At 45.9% G+C, this 20,670-nt stretch overlaps 5 protein-coding genes across 5 annotated transcripts; 2 read left to right on the top strand and 3 right to left on the bottom strand.

Moving 5' to 3' along the window:
* Positions 1-2,716: 2,716 nt before the first annotated feature.
* N7455_008871 (MFS transporter) lies at positions 2,717-4,291 on the top strand (the record flags this gene model as incomplete). Its single annotated transcript, XM_065605998.1, has 4 exons — positions 2,717-3,053; positions 3,102-3,854; positions 3,977-4,150; positions 4,206-4,291. The coding sequence occupies 4 exons, from the start codon at positions 2,717-2,719 to the stop codon at positions 4,289-4,291; spliced, it is 1,350 nt and encodes a 449-aa protein (XP_065460947.1).
* A 973-nt stretch (positions 4,292-5,264) lies between these two features.
* N7455_008870 (non-ribosomal peptide synthetase) lies at positions 5,265-10,064 on the bottom strand (the record flags this gene model as incomplete). Its single annotated transcript, XM_040960308.2, has 2 exons — positions 5,265-5,465; positions 5,535-10,064. 2 exons carry the CDS (start codon positions 10,062-10,064, stop codon positions 5,265-5,267), a joined length of 4,731 nt encoding a protein of 1,576 aa, XP_040809234.2.
* A 1,235-nt stretch (positions 10,065-11,299) lies between these two features.
* N7455_008869 (uncharacterized protein) lies at positions 11,300-12,256 on the top strand (the record flags this gene model as incomplete). Its single annotated transcript, XM_040960311.2, has 1 exon — positions 11,300-12,256. The coding sequence occupies one exon, from the start codon at positions 11,300-11,302 to the stop codon at positions 12,254-12,256; it is 957 nt and encodes a 318-aa protein (XP_040809264.2).
* Positions 12,257-12,687: 431 nt separating this feature from the next.
* On the bottom strand, positions 12,688-13,761 carry N7455_008868 (class I SAM-dependent methyltransferase; the record flags this gene model as incomplete). Its single annotated transcript, XM_040960303.2, has 1 exon — positions 12,688-13,761. One exon carries the CDS (start codon positions 13,759-13,761, stop codon positions 12,688-12,690), a length of 1,074 nt encoding a protein of 357 aa, XP_040809211.2.
* A 6,296-nt stretch (positions 13,762-20,057) lies between these two features.
* On the bottom strand, positions 20,058-20,423 carry N7455_008867 (uncharacterized protein; the record flags this gene model as incomplete). Its single annotated transcript, XM_065605997.1, has 1 exon — positions 20,058-20,423. The coding sequence occupies one exon, from the start codon at positions 20,421-20,423 to the stop codon at positions 20,058-20,060; it is 366 nt and encodes a 121-aa protein (XP_065460946.1).
* Positions 20,424-20,670: the final 247 nt, after the last annotated feature.

Below are 20,670 nucleotides of genomic sequence, written 5' to 3'. Positions count from 1 at the left end.
CATGAACGAAGTATTAATACGGTAATATTTTATACCAAGAGAGATCTAGGTCTAAATCGAAGTCACACTGTTCTCGCTATTTGGTACGACAAGAGACTATTCGCTTAAGTACGCCTTGGGACTCATTTTTTCATATGGTACTTCTATGATCAACTCCATATCCACAGAACTGGCAGGCCATATGTACCGGAAAATGTCTGGCACTTGAGCCTTTCCCTTTCCGTTTTAGTGCTCACCTCTTGCCGCTTTTTGATCACTGAGCAAAACTGAGCACGTCCCTAAGTACCCTATATACGACGATAGAAATCTCTTCGTCGTTTGTGAAGTTCGGAGCTTTTAACATTTACACATTCGGCTGACTGATTCACTACAGTAGATATACTGTTTTTCTCATTTCAAGAAGCATCTCCAATAAGGAGAGAAATGCAGCAATAATCATTAGTGTCAAAATATTGTTGGTAGTTGTTGAAACAAACAAGTGAAAACATATAATTTAGGACAGGCGGCTGGCACTCCAGCGCATCACCCATCAGGCCGAAGGTCAAGAGATAGGAATACAACGATCTTGAGATTTTAGGAAGGAATTTTGTCCGAGATCCATTGGCTACAGAACGTACAAGTATCAAACACAGCCAGTTATCTCAGACCTAAGCTGCTCTCGTGGACTAACTCTTCATAACTTTCTAAACTATCGGTATTTCAAGATTGTCCCCACCCAACCGTTCCGTTCGAACAAAGCCTGATGTGACATGATTATGCAGATTCTTCCGATGCCGCAGAGGACAATGGCAGCTTTCTTACAATGGGAAGTTATTCCAAAGACCCAAATGAAAGACATAAGTGGGTTCCATTCTTTGTAAGGGGTGTAATTAGCGAGAGACTTTATGGCTGACTGGATTTAGTAACATGGCCTTCCTTGATATCTGTTTCCTTTGGCCCGTGCTTGAAACCCTCGGTTTCATACAACCTATTAAAATTCACTTATACTTGCATAAGCTCTGTCTTCCTTCTCCCCAGCCGCAGAGACACCTACAAGTCTCGTGTGGCCCAGTCTACTGAGAAATATCAAGAAATGATCCCTCCTACACCTTTAAATTCGCCAACCGGCTCATTTAAACCCACTTTTACTTTCATCGTGGCGTCCTTGTTCTTTGCCCCAGATGCATATACATAAGTCAGGTCTTGTTCGCTTCCCTCGATTAAGCTAAACCATCGGTGCCCCCTTCCACGCAACCGGGTTTAAATATAATCTATCAATTGCCAGACCCCGGTATAGACCAACAGCTATGGGATATCTGAGCCTTTGTCTCAAATCTGATCTAAAATAATACTTCACTCAGGTTAAATCTATATGGTACCATGGTACCGGTTCGGAAAACCAGAAGGCGCTTTCCGCCCAATGGCCGGCGGATCCTCGCGCTGTCTGCGGGCCCCTCCGTGTTCCCAAATTTCCCCCAAAGGGGAATTACGTCGAGACTCAGGCTGGACTTTTTGGGGCAATGTTATAGTAGAGAGTGGGGCACTTTCTGCCCAAAAAGTCGTTCCGTTCCGAACGGACTCCGTTCGGTATTCTCTTGTTTCCTCGATCACTGTCTGGCTTTACTAAGGGTTCAGCTTGGCTTTTGTTGAACAAATATTACTTCTTTTTATCAAGTAAAAAAACTTTATCTTGGTTAGAGTAACATGAACTCTTCTTGTAGGATAGGGCTTCGCCCCCCCCCCCCCCCCCCAGATCATCCCATATTCAAATATATGCTCTCGCGAAAGCGATATTGCGCATGTATGAAACAACTCTGTTACTTACATGACTAAATATGACTAAATGGCCGATCATATCGATATGCCTGTGACTGCAACATCTATTATACGGGATAGAGTATTGCATAACACCACATTTTTATATAGAAAGCCTTGTTAGTGAGATTTGATTTTATTGGTACATAGAACTAAAGAAACGGTGTCGTAGTAGGCTGTGATTCGATGAACCTTGGTCTAGCCCTGCCGACAATATCCTACTTTACCTCGAGAGGCTTTGTAAATGTTGGAGAGACAGAATATCCGGTATTCATGGGTAATGTAAAGATCCGTGCAGCCCACCCCCCGCTTATGAACATACTGGCTGATGAGCTAGAGTTTTCATGCCGTCCCTATTCATAGTATCATTGAAGGTTGATCCGAGACGTTGAAAATAGTAATAGAACATATGATTCACCTATACACTACTGGCCTGCAAGCTCAAAGATCAAAATAAAAATCCACGCGAGTGACGCGAGTGACGCGACCCTGCACGCGATCTGAGGAATATCACTGTCTGGCCAGATTAGAGGAACCCCGCAACGCACTTAGAAAATTGTTGTCTCGTCACGCATATACATATGTATGTTAATTGTTAGGTAATTTCTCGGCTGCTGTACTCTGTAGTCAATACATGAATGCCTGGTTGTTTAATACTGTATAAATACTAAAATTACAGTGGGGGGTGCTAATGCGGCGCTAATGCGGCGCTATTGGGGTTCCTCTACTGTGCACATGGCCAGACAAATGTAGGAATCGTGACACATGATTGGCAACCTCAGTTATTTGTCAAGTTTGTCGATCATTATCTGATCAGATCTCACATCACGTGTTATAATATCCGCTTTTGGTTATAAGATATTTCTTCCTGAAATCCTGTCTGTAACAAGCCCATGTAACCAGGTAACCTAAAAGCTTCAGTATGAAGTCAGCACAAGCACAGCCGTTTGGGCATCAATGGCGATCGTCAAAATCATTCATCGTCTTCACGGTCACACTCGCTCTATTCGCAGAAACATTCCTCTATGGCTTCCTCGTTCCGATTCTTCCTCACATGCTTGAGGTTCGATTAGGGATCGATCCGTCAGAGACCCAGTCCTATATCACAACATTGCTTACGATCCATGGTTTTCTGTCTATTGTTTCCGCGCCTATCATTGGCCATTTTGCAGACAAAACACCGCATCGGAAAATCCCCCTCATGATTGGCCTGGGCGCATGTCTGATAGGAACGATTCTTATTGCCCTCACTCCAAATTGTATGTATCTATGCCCTGTTTATTACGATATTATCTGACAGCCTCCAGTGTTTATGCTATTTGTGGGCCGCTATCTCCAAGCAATTGGTGGATCAGCAACCTGGGTTGTTGGCTATGCCATGCTGCTCGATTGCACTGACACCAAGAATATGGGGAAAAGAATAGGTCTAAGCATGAGCTTTATCACGGCTGGAATTATTAGTGGGCCTGCTGTCTCTGGTGTTCTCTTGGGACTGGTTGGTTATTGGGCGACATGGTCTGTTCCGATGGTTATCTTGGTGCTGGACATTATCGCCCGGTTACTCATGATTGACTCTCGAGAATTGCCGTCCAAAGAGCCAAATGAGATGCCTTCAAATACAAACACGGAGTCGAATGAAACTACCGCTCTCCTTCAAAACCAAACCCCCAAACAAGATACAGAGCCATTGACACCAACTGCCTCCTCACCACTGGGTTTCTACCGCATCATGCTCACTGATGGACGCGTATTGGTCGCACTACTCAATACTATTATGTTCTCAGCCATCACAGCAGGCTTCAATAACACTCTCCCGTTACATCTTCGAGAGGTATTTGGCTGGGGAAGCATGGAGACCAGCCTGATGTTCTTCTGTCTCCAAGCGCCCTCATTCTTCTTCTCAACACTCAATGGAATGATGCGTGATCGATATGGAGTGCGGTATCCCGCCGCCATTGGCTGGGCGTTGCTAGCTCCTTTACTATGGCTGCTCGGTGTACCAGGAGATGAGAGATTTCCATGGGCTGGTTCAGATGTTGGTGGAAAGAACATCTTTATTGGTACTATGCTTGCTTTAGGGACAATCTACATATTCATTCGTGGGGGGGCAGCTTCCAGTTCAATAGTGAGTACCTATCAGACATCCTCACACCCGCCGCACGGTTTCTAATTACATTGACAGTGGTGGCGAAAAATATGCAAGCACAAAACCCCCAGATCTTTGGTCCCTACGGTGGCAGCTCGCGAGTATTCGCTATCATCGAGATGTGCTTTGGTGCTGGAATGATGGTTGGTCCAATGTTCACCGGTCCGATAACAGAAAAGGCAGGATATTACTATATGACTTTGACATTGGGTATGTTTTATTTCTTGGAAAGCATCCATAGCTTCAACTGCTGACATTTCCACAGCAATTATCTGTCTGGTTCTTTCAGGACTCACCTTGAAGTACTTTGAAGACACGCAACCAAAGAAACGATCATCTTCGTTGGCTTAGTTTAGAATCACCCTTTCTCCAAGAACTGGCTTTGGATAAGTATTTTATCCTCGATTATGTATAGCAGATCACTGATGTATAATATGAAGGTCACTTACAAATATAATAATACAGAGAGAACTTATATATTGTATCAAATTTCCAGACGACAGACAGTGTTCCCAAACAACAGACAATATTCCTAGACGAACGTAGGTGATGGTATACGGTGGTGCATTCAGACGGTGGCGTTCCAATCGACAGTAGCACTCATTTCGTCACGGAAGATATGAGTGCCGACAATACGAAAGAACCAAGCATCGCTCGAGCAAGGCTTGCACCAGACCCGTGCCCGAAAGGTCGGTGCGACATCATCTGCCAAGCATGCTCTTTCACAAATTATATATATAAGGACGCTCATTTCATGTACTTAGATAGTTCTTCGTGATCAATACAAGTCATGAATCCACATTTACCAAGCATTCGATATTCTCTTGACCATTATACACTTGTTTGCACATTCTCGCTTAATCAAAGAAGTATACGTACTTCTCTGGTCTTGCTGCTCTCTTTGTTATCTTATCGCGTTCTCGGGCACCCTTGGCTCATATGAGCACCTCATTACTGTCGGCGTCCTTGGATTAGGGTCACAGGTTAGTAGTTTCCAGGCTTGACTCACAGGTTACAGGTTCAGTACTATTGCGAGATCCAGGGTGTGACAGAAGCCCTCTTCGTGGAGATTATGAAGCCAGAACTGAAGGCTAAGGCTTCATAGTCGCGCGCTAAGTAGCCATTATAGGAATTAAACTCCAAGTAAGTAGCTACTATCCAAGGTACAAAATTTGCTTGGAAGAAATGGAACATTGGTATAAGAGCAGGACAAGGATGTTTAGAGCCAAAGTGCTCCCCCCCAATCCCTTGTTTTGGTATAAATGTATATCAGTTTCATTTATGATTATACAATGTACATGGGATATAATACTCCTTTCGAGCCCTACTTGGTAACTTCCCAACCCTTAGTCTCAGTAGCTATCTGGGAGAGCATGATGTCTGGGTTTGTCAAAACAAGCGACAGACAGTGCGTGAAGAGATCCCGAACCCTTTCCATGGTTTCCGAGGAGAGTCTTTGGTCCCAATGAGAGAAGGTGCCAGTAATTGCATCGTCAAACTCATTGATGGCGAACTTGATATCCCACTATCCGCTCATGTTAGCAAGTCTTTTGTTATGCGAAAGAAAAATTCAGAATAGAGTAAGGTAACTTACCGGAGAGTCAGCTATCAGGTCATGTTGCTTCCAATAAAACGCGCTTTCATTGCCCGTCGACTGATTGCCGGTACGAAGGCGATAGTTGTAGTAAGTGTTGAAGTGTTTCGATAGGTCGAGCGCCTCAACCGTGTCGAGGGCGGCAAATTGATGGGGCATGGATTGAGAGTAGTCTTCTTGGGCAATGTTGAGCATCTCTGCGAAAGATACATGTTCTGTTGCACGCAAACGGGCCATGAGGATCTCTAGGTAGCCTCCTATCGTGTTCTTTGCCTCAACTCCGGATGAGTACCGAGCTGAGATTATGTAGTAAAAGGTCACATCCTGAGAGTTGAGAAGTATTGAGAGAACAACGGCCCATAGTGCTCGGAAGAAAGTAGGTGTTGTGCATGCTTGAGATCGAGCAAAGTCTTTGATAGACTTTAATGGAACTAGCGGAAGTTCAAGGTGTTTACAGTCACCAAGCCGGCCACTTAATGACGAAGCAGGCAGAAAAATAGACTTGGGAGCATCCTTCAGATACTCGGTCCAGTAACTCTTATTAACGGACTTTGAGCCCTGTAATGCTGTTGCAATGAAGTCACGATACCTGGGGAGTGCCGGTAGCTGGTTCCCACAGTACAAGGATCTCATGTCTGCTTCCATAATGGGCAGTGTCACACAATCGACGAAGGCGTGATGCATTTCAAGCGAGGCAAAGAGTTTTCCTGACTCAGTCTGGGCCAATGTCAGACGGTGCGGGAGATTCTTATCACTCTGGTAATCACTGGATAGATGCTGTCGAAGCGTAGAAATGACCTGAGAGTCAGACGATTGAATGATCTCGACATTAGGCACCACCTGCTTTAGGACCACCTGAACAAAGCCCCAAAGAGAAGATTGATCCGGAACATAAATTGTTCGCATCGTAGGATGGCGGGCCACCAACTGCCCCCATGACTTTTGAAAGCGGACTGGATCAATTGGTTCGGACTCATCGACTGGTTGTAATTCAAGGATAACCCGCACATGATAGTATCCAATCTCACGATCATATCTGGACATCATCCACCCCGGGCAACCACGAGAAGGGTAGATATCCTCAACATTATCAAAAGATGTAATGCCATACTTAGCCAGGGACTCCTTTATAGGTGTGGTCACTTTGCCCTGTCTGCCAGCCGCTTCTTCCTGCTCATCGACAGAAATCCCCTTACCAATAAGAGAGAAAGGCTGAATCGGATCAAGTGGGGTGTTTGTCTGTTGCTTCATCACACGCGCCATATCCTCAAGTCTAGGATTACCAAAGATGTCAGCTACAGTAAGCTTCCATCCATGGCTTCCCATGATACTGGTCAGTTTTATCGCTGTGATTGAGTCTCCTCCAATTCGGAATAGAGAATCCTGCATGCCAACTGACTCCGATGAGAGCCCCAATTGCTGCGCAACTAGCACATGAACTAAGCGTTCCTGGTCAGTAGCAGGACGGCGTTTCTCAGTTCCCAGAGACGTGTACTGCTCGAATTCAGCAGGAGATAGATCCGATAGGCGTTCACGCAGCAGCTTTCGATTTGTTTTTCCCGTGGCGGTCAGCGGTAGCTGTGCCAGGCGAATGAAGACAGATGGGATCATATAGCTGGGCAGCTGATCTCGTAGTTGCAACTCTGCCTGTGCTTGTTCGGCCTGGAACGCCTCATCCGGGAGTATAAGAGGATCTTCTCGAGGGGATGTAGATGACGATTTAAGAACAAATGCGGCCAGAATGGCGGTATTTTGCACTCGGGGCTTCACAACCTCCGCCACAATCTCCAACGCAGACGGGAAGCACTGGCGAAGGTAATATTCAACCTCGCCCAGTTCAATTCGTTGTCCCCGCAGCTTCACCTGCATGTCTTTCCTACCCAAGAAACGTATCGATCCGCTGGAGGTATACTGGACAAGATCGCCTGTCTTGTATACGCGACCAGATGTCTCTTCTTCTCCCAGCCAGGCAGGTTGCGGGACAAAGGCTTGGGCTGTCTTCTCCGGATCATTCAGATACCCCCGACCAACAATTGGACCGCCAACTAGCAGCTCACCCACACCACCGATGGGCACCAATCTGGTATGATCCGATTTATCTACAATCCAGCAAACACCACCAGTGGCAAAACCAATATCCAAGGGATCCTGCTGGGTAGCAACATCTGGTTGAACTGTTGACAAGACACAGCACTCTGCTGGTCCGTAGATATTGAGCAAGCGGACACGGGGACACCAAGTTTCAATATCCGTTCTCGACATTGCTTCTCCCCCCAGGATAATAGTTTTTAGAGTGGGGAAGTCCTCTGGGACAAGGGATCGGAGGAAAGAAGGCGTGAAATCTGCATAGTTGATCTGAAACTCGGACACAATGTCGGCAATTCGATTCATCCGATCCTCGGGGGATGGGATACAAATGCATCCGCCCGCGAGGAGAGTAGCCAGATGATCGGTCACACTGACATCGAAGGCGTATGAGGCAAACTGCAATGCCCTGGTCTCTGGGGACATCTTAGAAATGCTGATATAGGCTAGCGCACTGGCACAGAAGGCACCATGCTCGATAACCACGCCCTTTGGCTTCCCCGTGGACCCGGAAGTGAAAACAATATAAAGGATATTGTTCGGTTGAACAGGTGTGGGGGCATAATCAGCTAGACTATAGACAATTGCCTTGTCATCCAGCACGACAACCTTTCCCACGAGCTCTTCAGCCCTGCGAGCCAGTTCTGGCGGAGCAATCACAAAGGGAGCATTGGTATCCTCGCAGATGCCTTGTAATCGTTTGAAGGGAGTCGAGGGATCCAGCAGAACAAATGCCCCTCCGGCTTTGATCACGGCCAGAATGGCAATGGCAGTCCACCGAGTTTTTTCAAAATACAAGGGAACTACCACATCAGGCTGGATCTGTCCTGTTCGTTGCAAGTGGGCCGCAAAAGTTGTCGAGATAGAATCGAGCTCCCGGTATGAGAACTCACCATCCCATGCACAGACAGCTGGAGCTTCTGGCTGAGACGAACACCGTCGAGAAATCAACTCGTGAACGCAGAAGGTTCCTTGAGGACCAGATTGAAGGTTCCATCGCTGGAGCTGCTTGCGATCCTCTGGACACAGGGCCGGGATATCCCGAACAGAAAGGTCTGAATTTTGGCTGATCCATTTCATCAGGTACGCATGTTGCTGCAGGATCCGTTGCATCTGGGCCTCGGGGACGATCTTATCGTCGTACACGGCCTGAACACTAACGGAGGTAGGTCCGGGTTCAATCACCAGGGTTATCGGGTAGGTGCCGAAAGTAGCGTGGTTCTCAAGTTGGAATTCATTTGTCACTTCATTAAACAGTTCATAGTCATCGCGTCGAGGTGGTTGCAAAACTAGGAGACTCTGGAATCGACAGATTGCAGCTGCATCCGCTGACAATCGACTGATATTGTGTAGCCCTAGCTGCTCAAATGGAACGATCTGGGCTCGTCGAGCATGAAGGTCCTTCCGAGCCTCCCGGATACTCTGCCCCCACTGGACTCGTACTTGCAAGGGGAATGTCGCAATTGTTGGACCACTCATCAATGCCACATCTGGCATTGGGGCACGCTTTCCGGTGTCCGTCACACCAAATACAATCTCGTCGGAGTCAGTATACTGAGCCATCATAACAGCCCAGGCCAATTCAATGACCGTTGAGGCATGATCAAAATCAAGTTGGACGTCAAGATCAGTATTTTGGATCAAAGACTTGGTGGCAGCAGGACTATAAGTGTCCGAGGGCAGAGCAGGAAAGGTTGTAGGTGCCATCTTCTTCTCAGTCAGCTCTGCTCGCCAGAATTCCTTGGCTGTCTTTGAGCTCGACTCAAGACAATACTGGGTAAAGCGCGAGAATGGCTGAGAAGGAAGGGCGAGATCATGATACGCGCTCTCGATGTGCTTCATGTATAATGCTAGAGCCCAGTCATCATACGTAGCATGATGCAAGGTAAAAACAAAGTAGTGATCGCCATCCTCATGTTTCGCGATGGCAGCCCGCACAAGAGGCGCGCTGAGCTCAGTAGCCTTTTGGATGTCATGATCAAGGTAATCTCTCAGATTCTCCGAATAAGGGAGGTTGATTCCCTGTCGGATCACTACCTGCAGGGCTTCACCAGTCTCAATCTGGATCACACGGGTGCGCAAGATGGTATGGGCCTCAATGACCGCTTGGAAAGCAGCGTAGAACCGGTCCAGATCGATATTTTGCGGAAGTTGGTAGAGATACCGGGCGACATACATGTGGGGGCTCTTCACAGAGAGGGCAAAAAGACTCTCCTGCACCACTGTGCAAGGATAAATATCTTGTACATCCTCTGGCTTCGCATGGCATACATCTGCGGCTTTTTCTCGCAATTGGCTCAGCTCAATGTCATTTTTAATATTCAGAAGCGAAAATGGAGCGACTGCAGAATGCTGCGCAGCCAGCGATCCATTGTGGGTGCTCCGATTTAAGTAATCGGGTGTACTGAATTCAGTCAAGCCTGGAGAGATCCCATTAGTGGCCATTGCGACAGCGATCGTATAGCAAAAAGAGATAAAATAAAATAAAGCTTTCCAAGGGAGGTTGAAACTGGGATCTTTCTTCCCTCCAAAAGTTGTAGGGGCGGGGCTCTTTTTCAGAATCAAGGACAACAAATTGACCACAAACCCAGATCTCCAAATTATAATGTCCTTTAGTAAATTCTCCACCAGTGGGGCCGATTTTGGCACGGCTGAAGCTGATCGATCGTCATTGAAGAACCGATATTGGCAGTTCGCTAATTCCAAGCCGTGATTACAACGGATCCGCTCTGAATCTTGGAGTTCCCACACTGCTAGGATGATCAGTTTCATCTTTCTTTTTCTGGTTTATTTTTTATATATACAGGTTGTTCGTGCAGAGAGTAACCAGCTCAGGTTTCTTTTTCTTTCTTCTGTTGTGTTTCTTTTCTTTTCTTTTCAGCTCTGTTCTCTTGCACTTTGGCTGCCACGCAAGTTACCAGGTGGTTGGTATTCATAGCCAATGGAACTAGGATGGCACCGTCATAAAGATTATTGTTGGAAGGTAATGATTAGTGTTCGTATATTCCGTATACTAGGATGAATCTGGGATCCACTACCATCTCCATGGCCATTACCACAGGTGACAGTACACAGTATTACCCTTCTGTTGACTAGATGATCTGTGATTAATTAAAAGATTTACACTGCTTGGTCAGTATATCGGAATGCCTGGAAGCCATATTTTAATTATTGCCTCGTCACGCATATACATACTAACTATCTATGTAAATTGCTAGATAATCTCTCGGCTGCTGTAGTAATTGTAGGAATGCCTGGTTGTTAAATACTATAAAATACTAAAATTTCGGTGGCTCGCGCTTCTGCACGCTAAAAGTATCCCGACATACAGTACGGAGTACTGGCCAGGCAGTGTAATAATGACATTCTATTACAGCTCCACTATGGGTTCTTTAGCGCTCGCTGCTAGTAGTTGCGTATTCTTCTCAGATCCATATAACTAACTAGCTGAACAAGAAATTACGCAATTTGAAGAAAAAAAAAAGATCGAACAATCCTGTCATGACAACATGTTCATGGGAAATGGGTGGATCCTTTTTACTGGGGCTACTGTATCCGGATCACTAGTACTTGATCTGTTAGACAGTGATTAAATGTAAAAAGGATCTAGCAGTTCCTACCCCAAGCCACAGGCCGCAATATTCATATTGCTTCATCTCAATCATTCCGTTGTCCAAATCATGAATATAGCCCTTGACAAGCAGAAATATCAACTGTACACGGCAAAGTCCAGGCCGGACTTATGGAAACAATTCGAGGATGACCGCCACCCACTCAATGCCGCGTGGCCTCTCTTCCTGGATCAAGACGCTTGTTACCAGAAATACGCCAAAGGGCTGGCGGAGTATGAGGGCCTAGCAGAGTATCAGTTCGCCATAGTTGAGCGGAATCATGAGGATGAAACGATGGTGGCCTGTGGCCGTTCCATTCCATTCTACTTTCCCGAGCTGGACGACAAGAAATTCACCAAAGAAGAAGCCCTGCACTGCCTACCAGAAGGGGGATATGATGCTATCCTAACTCGCGGCATCGAGCAGTACCGGAGAAGACTGTCCCTAAAAACGGCCACGGCAACGCCAATTCACAAAAGCAACCATTACTTTGATGCGGCTTGCTCACAAACAAACCCACCCAATGCCCTGTCCGCCATCTCCATTACTGTCCGTCCTGATCGACGCTCACTTGGTCTAGCAGAAGCCATGATCCAAGCCATGAAGCAAACAGCCATAAACAAAAATTTAGACATTCTTGTCGTACCGCTTCGCCCAACCCGGAAAAGTGAATTCCCATCGGTGGACATGGCCGATTATATCACCTGGCCGCAGCTTCCAGCCACACCAGATCGAGTCCTTCCATTTGACCCTTGGCTGCGGAAACACATCCGTCTCGGGGGGCGGATCATCAAGGTAGCTCCAACCAGCATGAGGGTAGAAGGCAGAATCGCCGATTGGCAGCATTGGACGCGCTGTGACGAATGGAGAACACTGCCTGAAAAATTCGATTCAGACCTACTCTACGTTGAAGTCCAATTTCCTGGTGGGCTGGTGCCATTGTGTGTGTTTGTTGAAGAAGATCGCGCGGTTTACATTGAGCCAAATGTCTGGTTATACCATGATCTTCAGCGGACTACAGCTTGATCTGATGAGACGGCGCGGCCCTTATATATGTTATAAGGCTGGTAGGAGTATGTAGTCATGCGATTCCTATATATCCTGTTTGTACGGGTGTGGAAACCTTATAAAGAAGATTATCAACATCCAATAAAAGTTCCCTGCAAAGCGTGATTGTCAGTTCTCCATATCTACTAGGATCGCTGTCATAATTATTGTTTGGTTTGGGTAAAGTAAAAAGGGCGATGTCCAAGCTAAGACGTTGAATAAACAATTATGTAGTTACACTTTATCTGGCGGCTAGGCCTTCCAGAGCAGAGAATGCAGCTGTTGAAATATCATATTAAAGCCACGTAAAACATATTCCGAGTATATACTTGCTATGTCCATATCTTCCCATCCTTGCTTGTTTGCACAAAACCCCATCAGAATTTATATACATTGAGCCAAGTTAGATACTAGCCACATAGGCGGCGAGGCAATGTTTCATAGACAAACTCTTTGGGCACGGCCGGCTGAACAAGACCGGCCATGAAGGTGTTGAGGTTTTCCAGGCTATTGCTCGCAATAAGAGTATGGAAATTGCCACTATTCCATGTGATGAAGCAGTGAGAGAAATGTCGCTTGACGGCGGATGTCATCTCATCGATTGTTACCTCATTCTGATTCATCAAGGTAAGAACTTCCTTCTTCTTAGAGGCAATCTCACCCATATCAAAGTATTTTGCTTTGAAACACCGGTCTTTCTGCTCCTCGCGTTGCAGGTAATCATTCATATCTGGCTGCCTAAACTTCTCTAGGAAGAGGACGATTCCATTCTCTCTGAGATTCTGTGCAATGAATTCAATCTGTTCAACACGGTTGGGCGAGTACATTTGGAAAGTCGTGTCTTCGATAATCACATCAAAGCCGGAGGCGAACCGGGCGAGGTCTGGCCGGGATTGGAGAACATCACGGGTCAGATGATGAAAAGGACCGACAAAGAAGGATGCATGCGGAGGGTCACCATGCAGTATAAAGCTCTCATAGTTTTCAACATTAGGACTGCAGGCCAGACTTTCCACACGCCCCTGGCCTAATTCTGCCACTGTGCGGGCCATTGTGCCCTCAGCGCTGCCAATAGAGTACAGGTGAAGTGGTCGAGGAATAGATTGGCTGTAGAGAAGAATCGCGCGTCCCAGCCGACATGCTTCCTCGACCCGATACGGGATACTGGCGTGGTAGTGAGGATCAAACCGACCTCGCCGTTGCTCATGAAGGCGAATCATCCAGTCAAGGAGCTCATCTTCTGGCAGCAGTGTCCGGTCAACCTGCGGGTGTTCCAGTGGCTGTCCAGACCGGCCGCCGGCAGTGTCAGAGAAGAAACGCTTGAACTCATTCAAGCGGGGAGCCCGATTGCATTGGGCGATAAAAGAAGACCAGTCTCGCCTTTGTGCTACCGGTTCAAGGGTCTTTTGGTTATTTATCAGGACATCGATGGGAGACGATGTTGACGCCCAAGATGTCGCAGTTTGGATGTCAGATGCAGTCATAGTGAGTCAGTACCGAGTGGTGATGATGAACAAAAAGTTGAAAATAATTCTATATTCTGGAAGGCCAACAAATTTAACTTAATAGCAAGCAAACCTATGACTAATTGATTTCGCATGTTCTCTTCTCTTTTCTTTTCTTTTATTTTTTATTTTATTTTGAGCGCTGGAGATGTCGATCGCCCAGTTTCTTCATAGACAAGCCTCAGCTGAGTATTGACATGTTGTTTGTTACAGTATGCAGTATTGCACTATGTTATCTAGTGGATACTGGATACCGACCACCTGGTCTGATTTATTTACAATACCAGTGGGGTACTTCGGATTTTATCTCCCCAACTTTATCTCCCTGAAGCCTGCAAGTCTCGAAGGTTCAAGAGTGCGTGGTGCCCCACTTTCCGTTCCAACATTTTCTTGCCGAACCTCAGCTGAACAGATCGGCACCACACCCATGGAACCATTCAACTTTTGAAGAACAAGTGGGGGAAATCTAGTCCAACAATTGGTCGCCGACCCACCGCGGCCCTTACCGCAACTGGGTTAGTTTCATTTGTGTCTTGATTTCTATGTTTGTGTGGAGTACTACGTAGGGGATTCTCAACACTCCCAGAATCAGGACTCCCAACCCCTTTCCCTAAGGCGCCCTCGCACCATCCGTTCGTTTTGTCTTTTAACTTAATTCACCTCATCCGTTTGGATTGGGTTCCCCTTGGTAGATTAGCCTTATTCTTGCATACAATGCCGGACTGTATCAGCTAGCTGCGACAGAAGGTTTGGTGGGTTAAGGTGTAACATCGGTAATTCTGTGATGGGCGTACTATGTAGTACTATGTTGAAAGCTCGACATGCTAGTTCTCAATATCCTCTGGCTTTTATTTCACTTTTTTACTTTTTCATCAAGGCAGGAAAAAATCAGCGAAAGCTCTTCCCGCAGAACCGACTTATTGGGTTGACCTTCCCCAGTATTCTTGCTGGATCTGAAATTACTGCCTACAACTTCAGCTGGACAATCTACTACTTTTAGAAGCACCCAGGTTGTCTCTCCCGTCTACAAGAGGAGATCGACAAAGCTGCTCTCCGGGATAAACTTTCTTACCCCCCGAGCTTTTCTGAGTTATTGAAATTCAATTACTTTGAAGGTGTCATTAAGGAGGGCCTCAGGTATGCGACGGTAAATCAGATGCATATGGAGCGAGTCATTCCCAAGGGAGACATGGAAATATTTGGCTACCATGTACCCGAGGGAATCACAGTTGGATGTATTGCGAGAGTGATACATTTGAACAAGTTTACGGCAAAGATGCGCATAAATTTCTCCCCGAAAGATGGCTCGAATCAAGTCCTGAACAGTTGAAGATTATGGAGCGCTGTGGAATATGGTTTGGTATTGGAAAGCACGTCTGCATTGGCCAATTTTTCATGCGCATTTCGGTTTATTTTTATTTTTATTTCCTTTTCCTTTTCCAATCACCAATGTTTACCGCGGCCAATTCTTGATTTCCAACGCTTATATCTCCCATCTCAGACTGATGATAATGGAATCAACTTTCGCATTGAAGTCCTGTGTTCGAAAATACCTCTGGCACGACAGCTTGTGGCTGTCCGGGCTTTGTGGCCACGGAGGATGCTAGAGGAAGAAGTCTCAAATGCAACAAAACTTGGGCTCCTTTAGCTTCGATCTTGAGCCCTTAATTCCGATTATGCGTGGATTATTGTAAACTAGTAATTGCCAGATTTGGTCCTATATCCGGATCATTCACTCATATTTTACAACCCGCCTAGCTATTAGAGCTTAACTCCTAGTCAGCGTGGTACTGTTGATAAATTGATTGTTACTAGGTGGAATGCTAAGATTGGATTACGATTTTGTTGATCTGTGGCAACACTCAAATTTCATCGGTGACGCCGCATTCGCCTATATTATCTCGAGAAAAGCCCTCGTGTTACCGAATCAACAGTACCATTGTTTCTCGCTAATTCAACCCAAATATTTGAAATCGTGAAAAGAGGACGATGTAGAATGCGTGAAGGTCCCTTCGCCTGATGCCACTTGTAGGTACTTCTGTGGGTCGCTGCAGGTCCCCGCTTCTCTTTCGATCGCAATACTGAACCACCAGAAGCGAAGGTGGCTATAATCTAAATAGATGACGATCACCGGCGGAGTACTTGATGACAATAGTACACCTGCCATCACTTGGCAGTAACGGCAGTCCCCTCAATGGCCCTCTCCAAGTCTTGGTCTGTCATGAACCTTGGCCTGGGATAATAAGCGCTCTAAAAATTAGCCGCCTTTTCTGTAAGTGGCGGAGCTTATGGCATACCAAATGTGAGGCAAGAAAAGCCCAAACCCCGGAATTATCTACCATCAGAATATATACCTGACCCGTCTCTCGCAAACGAATGCCTACGCATATATCTGCGTCACACATCTTGCTATATTCGGAAACCTTTTTCATTAAAGTTGTTTTGCGATGACATTTTCTTCGTCTCTTCGATTTTCTCCCCTTATTCAAGGCAATAGAATTAACACCAGCCATTGCAAGCTGTTTCCTTGCTCTCTGAAAACAATCGAGATTCGAACGCATGTGTAGTAAAGGCTTCAGGAATGAGCGCCTTTCTTAAAAATACATATGAATATGGTGTATCAAATATGAAATACAAGAAATTTTGGAATTGCTGAAAATATTAGGTGGAAGATTGGCCTTCGGACGTGCTGTGTTTATTATTAATGGAAGATAAACTTGAAGGAGGCCTGCTGAGGGGCCAGTGTAAGAAGAAAGTTCCTAAATCTGCCCCGCTGGCTGGACCGACAGTCCAACTGAAGAATTTACAGCATGCCCAAAATGACAGTGACGCATGCAAGTTGCATGTTTCTGTACACGGCAAGCCCTTGCGTGTTACAAGAAAATACCTTGAAACCGCTAAGCAGCCAGAGGCTTGCTTTCAGTACTTCACGAGTAAAGGGTTTCCGGACAAGGTTCGTTTTCAGATGTTCCATGATCCTGGATGTGTCACGCGCCACTGTGATGCCATCCATCTTAAAGAAGAGCCACTCAAGTGCAACTGGTGTGAAGTAGCCTTGCTACATCGAATGGCGTTCCAACGTCATGCCTTTGATGTAGCAACCGATAGAACGATAGGACGCTAAGAGAATGCCAGCCTGTTCTGACTGCAAAAAGATAAATTTCGGCGTGGATTAGAAACACCGCTGTATAGCTCATGTTAGGGTTATTGCTAAGGTCCTTTTTAGATCTCGGCCCCGGAGTATGGCCAAGTTTGCTAGTAGGATATTATAATTAAACGAAAGAGTCTTTAGGCGGAAGAGGTTCCAACCTAAGTTAGAAGGATCCTATCTCTTCGTATCTTCCTGGAATTGTATCTTATGGTCTTCTGGCTGCGACGTATCCTTCCCCGGGGATCCTGGAACAGGAAATGGGCTAGAATAATCCCTAGAGTACACAAACTCACAACAACGACTAAAGACTTCTTTATCTAGACCCTCGATCATCGCTGGCTTAAGAGTTTTCCTTGGGAATAAAGTTTCTAGTGCCTAGTGAATTGAGAGCTGCGTTTGATTTTTACTAACGGAAAATGCAACGATATCAGATTGCAAGACTCTGCGTAGTTGTTAGGATTAAAACAATCTTTGTTTGGAAGAGAGCAAAATCTAATTATGATACCGTATGTGGGTCGCGTCATGTTGAGAGTCTAAAGAGGCAGTGTTTATGACGGCAATCTTATTCAATTATGTTAGGCAAGCAGAGATAGATATCCTTTGATCCTGATTCTTCTTTCACAGAAGAGGATTCTCGTGGCTCTTTATATCGACGTGCTCGCTATACACGCGCCAGAGGTTCGCGGCACTGTTATATTGTCATCCAATGAAAGCCATTGCAGCAATCCACTACCGCAGCATGCTGATAAGCCAATGAGATGAGTCCTCACTAGGACAGTGTGACTGTCTGGCCACCGCAGCCACAGGCCGCCCCTAGAAGGATGAATGAAGTACAAGAGGGGTACTGCTAGTATTCTTGATCTATAGTAGCCAGTCAGAACCTAGCTCTACCTACGCTCATGGATCCTTAATAGCTTCCTCTCTTAGTGAATTCCACTTTTAAAGCTATTGCTTAATGTCTCCTGATAGCTTTTGTATTGCAAAGACTTTCTAGTTTATACGAATCTCTTCTTCGTACGCCGTTAATCGAGCAAATCGAGCCTTCAGATATACTAGCCTATTATACGGAGTACGATATATGATTAACGCTAGGTGATATTTTAAATCAAGGTATAAGGATATATTTATTGATATCACTTAGTCCTTTTGCTTGCTTCTCCCACTTAGTGTACTTCACTTTATATATATCTATTCTGTCTCGTTAGATTATTCGCTTTGTGTTATCTTCGTCCTTGGGGTATTCCGGTTCTTCCGGTTCTTAGAGAGGTTCGGGTCGTTTTGTTAGCGAAGTTGTTATCGACGTCGTCGTCAACGATAGAATCAGATCTGGGTTGTATAGATCCCAAACTTTCTTTTGCATCGCATGTAGCTGCGCCTTTACAAACCAGGTGAGGCACTGCGGCGAGTCCTTCAGTTTTTCGCCCTTCATGGCGGAGAGGATTGATACTGCCTCCATTGCTGGATTCAGGGGTTGAATAGCTTCACAATTGCTAATTCAAGGGTAGAAAGGTGCTTCTAGCAACGTGCCAGATACTATATCTCAAATAGTAATGCTTTCTTTGGTGCGACCCGGGCTCATAACTGTCGAATGGTGTTGTATTGTAAAATAGGGGGTCCAATCAATGGTTTTTCAACTCTCTCTGTATTTCCGTATCGGCTCTCCTAGCAATTTATATTGAGCCTTGATTATATAACATAAATTACAAAACATGTAGGATTAACCTTTAAATCCTCCGGTATGCCGGTCTTCATGCTCCGACAGAATGTAGTGGCCTGAGGCCACAGAAAGTTATTTGCCTCAGGCACCGCGAGGAAGCAAACCCTGCAAACCTCTCGGGAGCACAGATCACTGAGATGAGTCCGTGCTGACATCTACTCAGTGAGCCTGAGCCTGAGCACCCTCATAAAAGCGGCGGCAGATCAAATAGGAAAGCCCCACGCGCCAGGGAAAATCCGGTGCGTATAGGTACATACATAGCTCCAAGCATGGACTTTTGATTGGAAATACATAGTTCAGCACAATTTCAAGGGTGAAGGACAGAACTGAGTCCCGTATCATGTCCTGTATTATGCCTTATCCCGTCGGGTTCGGTGCAAACAAATCAGAATATCAACTGCAACTGCCTACTCTAGCCTAATGAGGATATGCAGGTTACCATATAACGCAAATCTCGGTTAGCCAACATGGTCTAGAGCCCCTCAAGTTTACTCATGTTTCATATCACATTCTGTTATATATAATTGACTCCCTAAGCTCATAGTTTGAAATATCAGACATCTTCACAACCTCTCAATTCCGGTGGCCTTACATTTCTACTCTTTTACATCAGTGAGTTATCAGCCGAGGTGAATCTGACCCTTATTCGTTAGAGATGATATTGCTGACAGTGTCCATGTGCCTTGGCGTGGAATGGAGATCCTGGCTAAGTTATTTGAGGGATAACCTATGATATATCCTATCTCTGCTCTCAGTCACATTTTGCTATACCGAACTAAGGAGACCATATCCACTCATTTAGGGTTGGATGCCAGTTCCGCTCTTCCCTCTAGTCCTCGTTGGATTGCTTTCTAAACGGATGGTTTTAATACCAGCAGGTGTTTCTTGCCATCTCTGCCCATGAAAGCACGAAGCCTGTTGACTGCGTCGTGAGGCCCAACACCAATAGGCAGAGATGCAAAGGAATAACTACTGGTATTAAAACTGTCCGTCCAAAAAGCAATTTGATAGAGACTGGGGAGAAGAGTGGTACTGACATCCAGCCCTTAATGAGTTGATATGGAGTTCGGTCTAAGAAAATGAACAAGGGAGTGAAGATAGGATAACCTATTGAGTATGTCTTCAAGAAATTATATAACAGCTGGGGTTTGATGTAATTAGAGATCCTGTGTTTAGCGAATCAAGAGCATGTCTACCTACCTAGGTAGGTAGAAATGTAAGATGACTATGAATAGGATATTGTGCAAGATCTCTGGTATTTAAACTATGTATAAGCCCAGGCTGAGTAATACAGGATAGAGGCCGCCAGACTATTCTTGTTTTCATATGAAGCTATACCTGGTCTCCACGAGCCTCCGGTATATCCAATGCCAGCAACACCTTTCTCGCCGCCTCAATCCTTTCATTCTATAACTCAACCCCATCCGCACTATGTAAGGCTCCTCTGAGCTCATCACTCAAGACTTCCCAGTGGCGGTACCGCCGGGGACCCCACGGGCCATCCCGGATAATCTCCTCATCCTCCGCTCTGCTTCGCACATTCCACCCCTGGAGCATATCACAAACCATGAAGCTGCGCTCTTCTAGATCGTATGGCTTTGCACCAGGCATTGGCGGGAGTAGATTAGCAAACCGAATCCAACTGCGCGCCATCTCCCCATGTGGCCGCAGGAAGCTGTCCCAACAGTGTTCTACAGGAAATGGTTGCGGTGCGTACAACCACCACATCCATGGACTCGTGAGCTGCCAGCTCAGTCTTCTTTGCTGTATCATGGAGGGCGCTAACATGGCCCTTGCCTTCGATGAAGCCACACCATACACATAGACTAGAACTGGGAAGAGCCTTTTGGGAACTGATGGGCCGGTCTCTTTGGGGACATTATTTGCAGGTGTAGATATGGTTAGTCACAGGTTTCCATCAGCATGGTGGTGATCAATCAGGCGGCAAATTAGACTGCCGAGCTGTGGATAGTTAAGGCTAAAAGTGGGAGTAGTTGTCGTTGTGGGTGTTTTGATATTT

Source organism: Penicillium solitum (genome assembly GCF_028829755.1).
Source record: "Penicillium solitum strain IBT 25940 chromosome Unknown utg000005l_segment0_segment0, whole genome shotgun sequence".
Lineage (NCBI taxonomy): Eukaryota > Fungi > Ascomycota > Eurotiomycetes > Eurotiales > Aspergillaceae > Penicillium > Penicillium solitum.
Note: the sequence above shows the minus strand (reverse complement) of the source record. Positions and strands in the feature narration are given on the sequence as shown.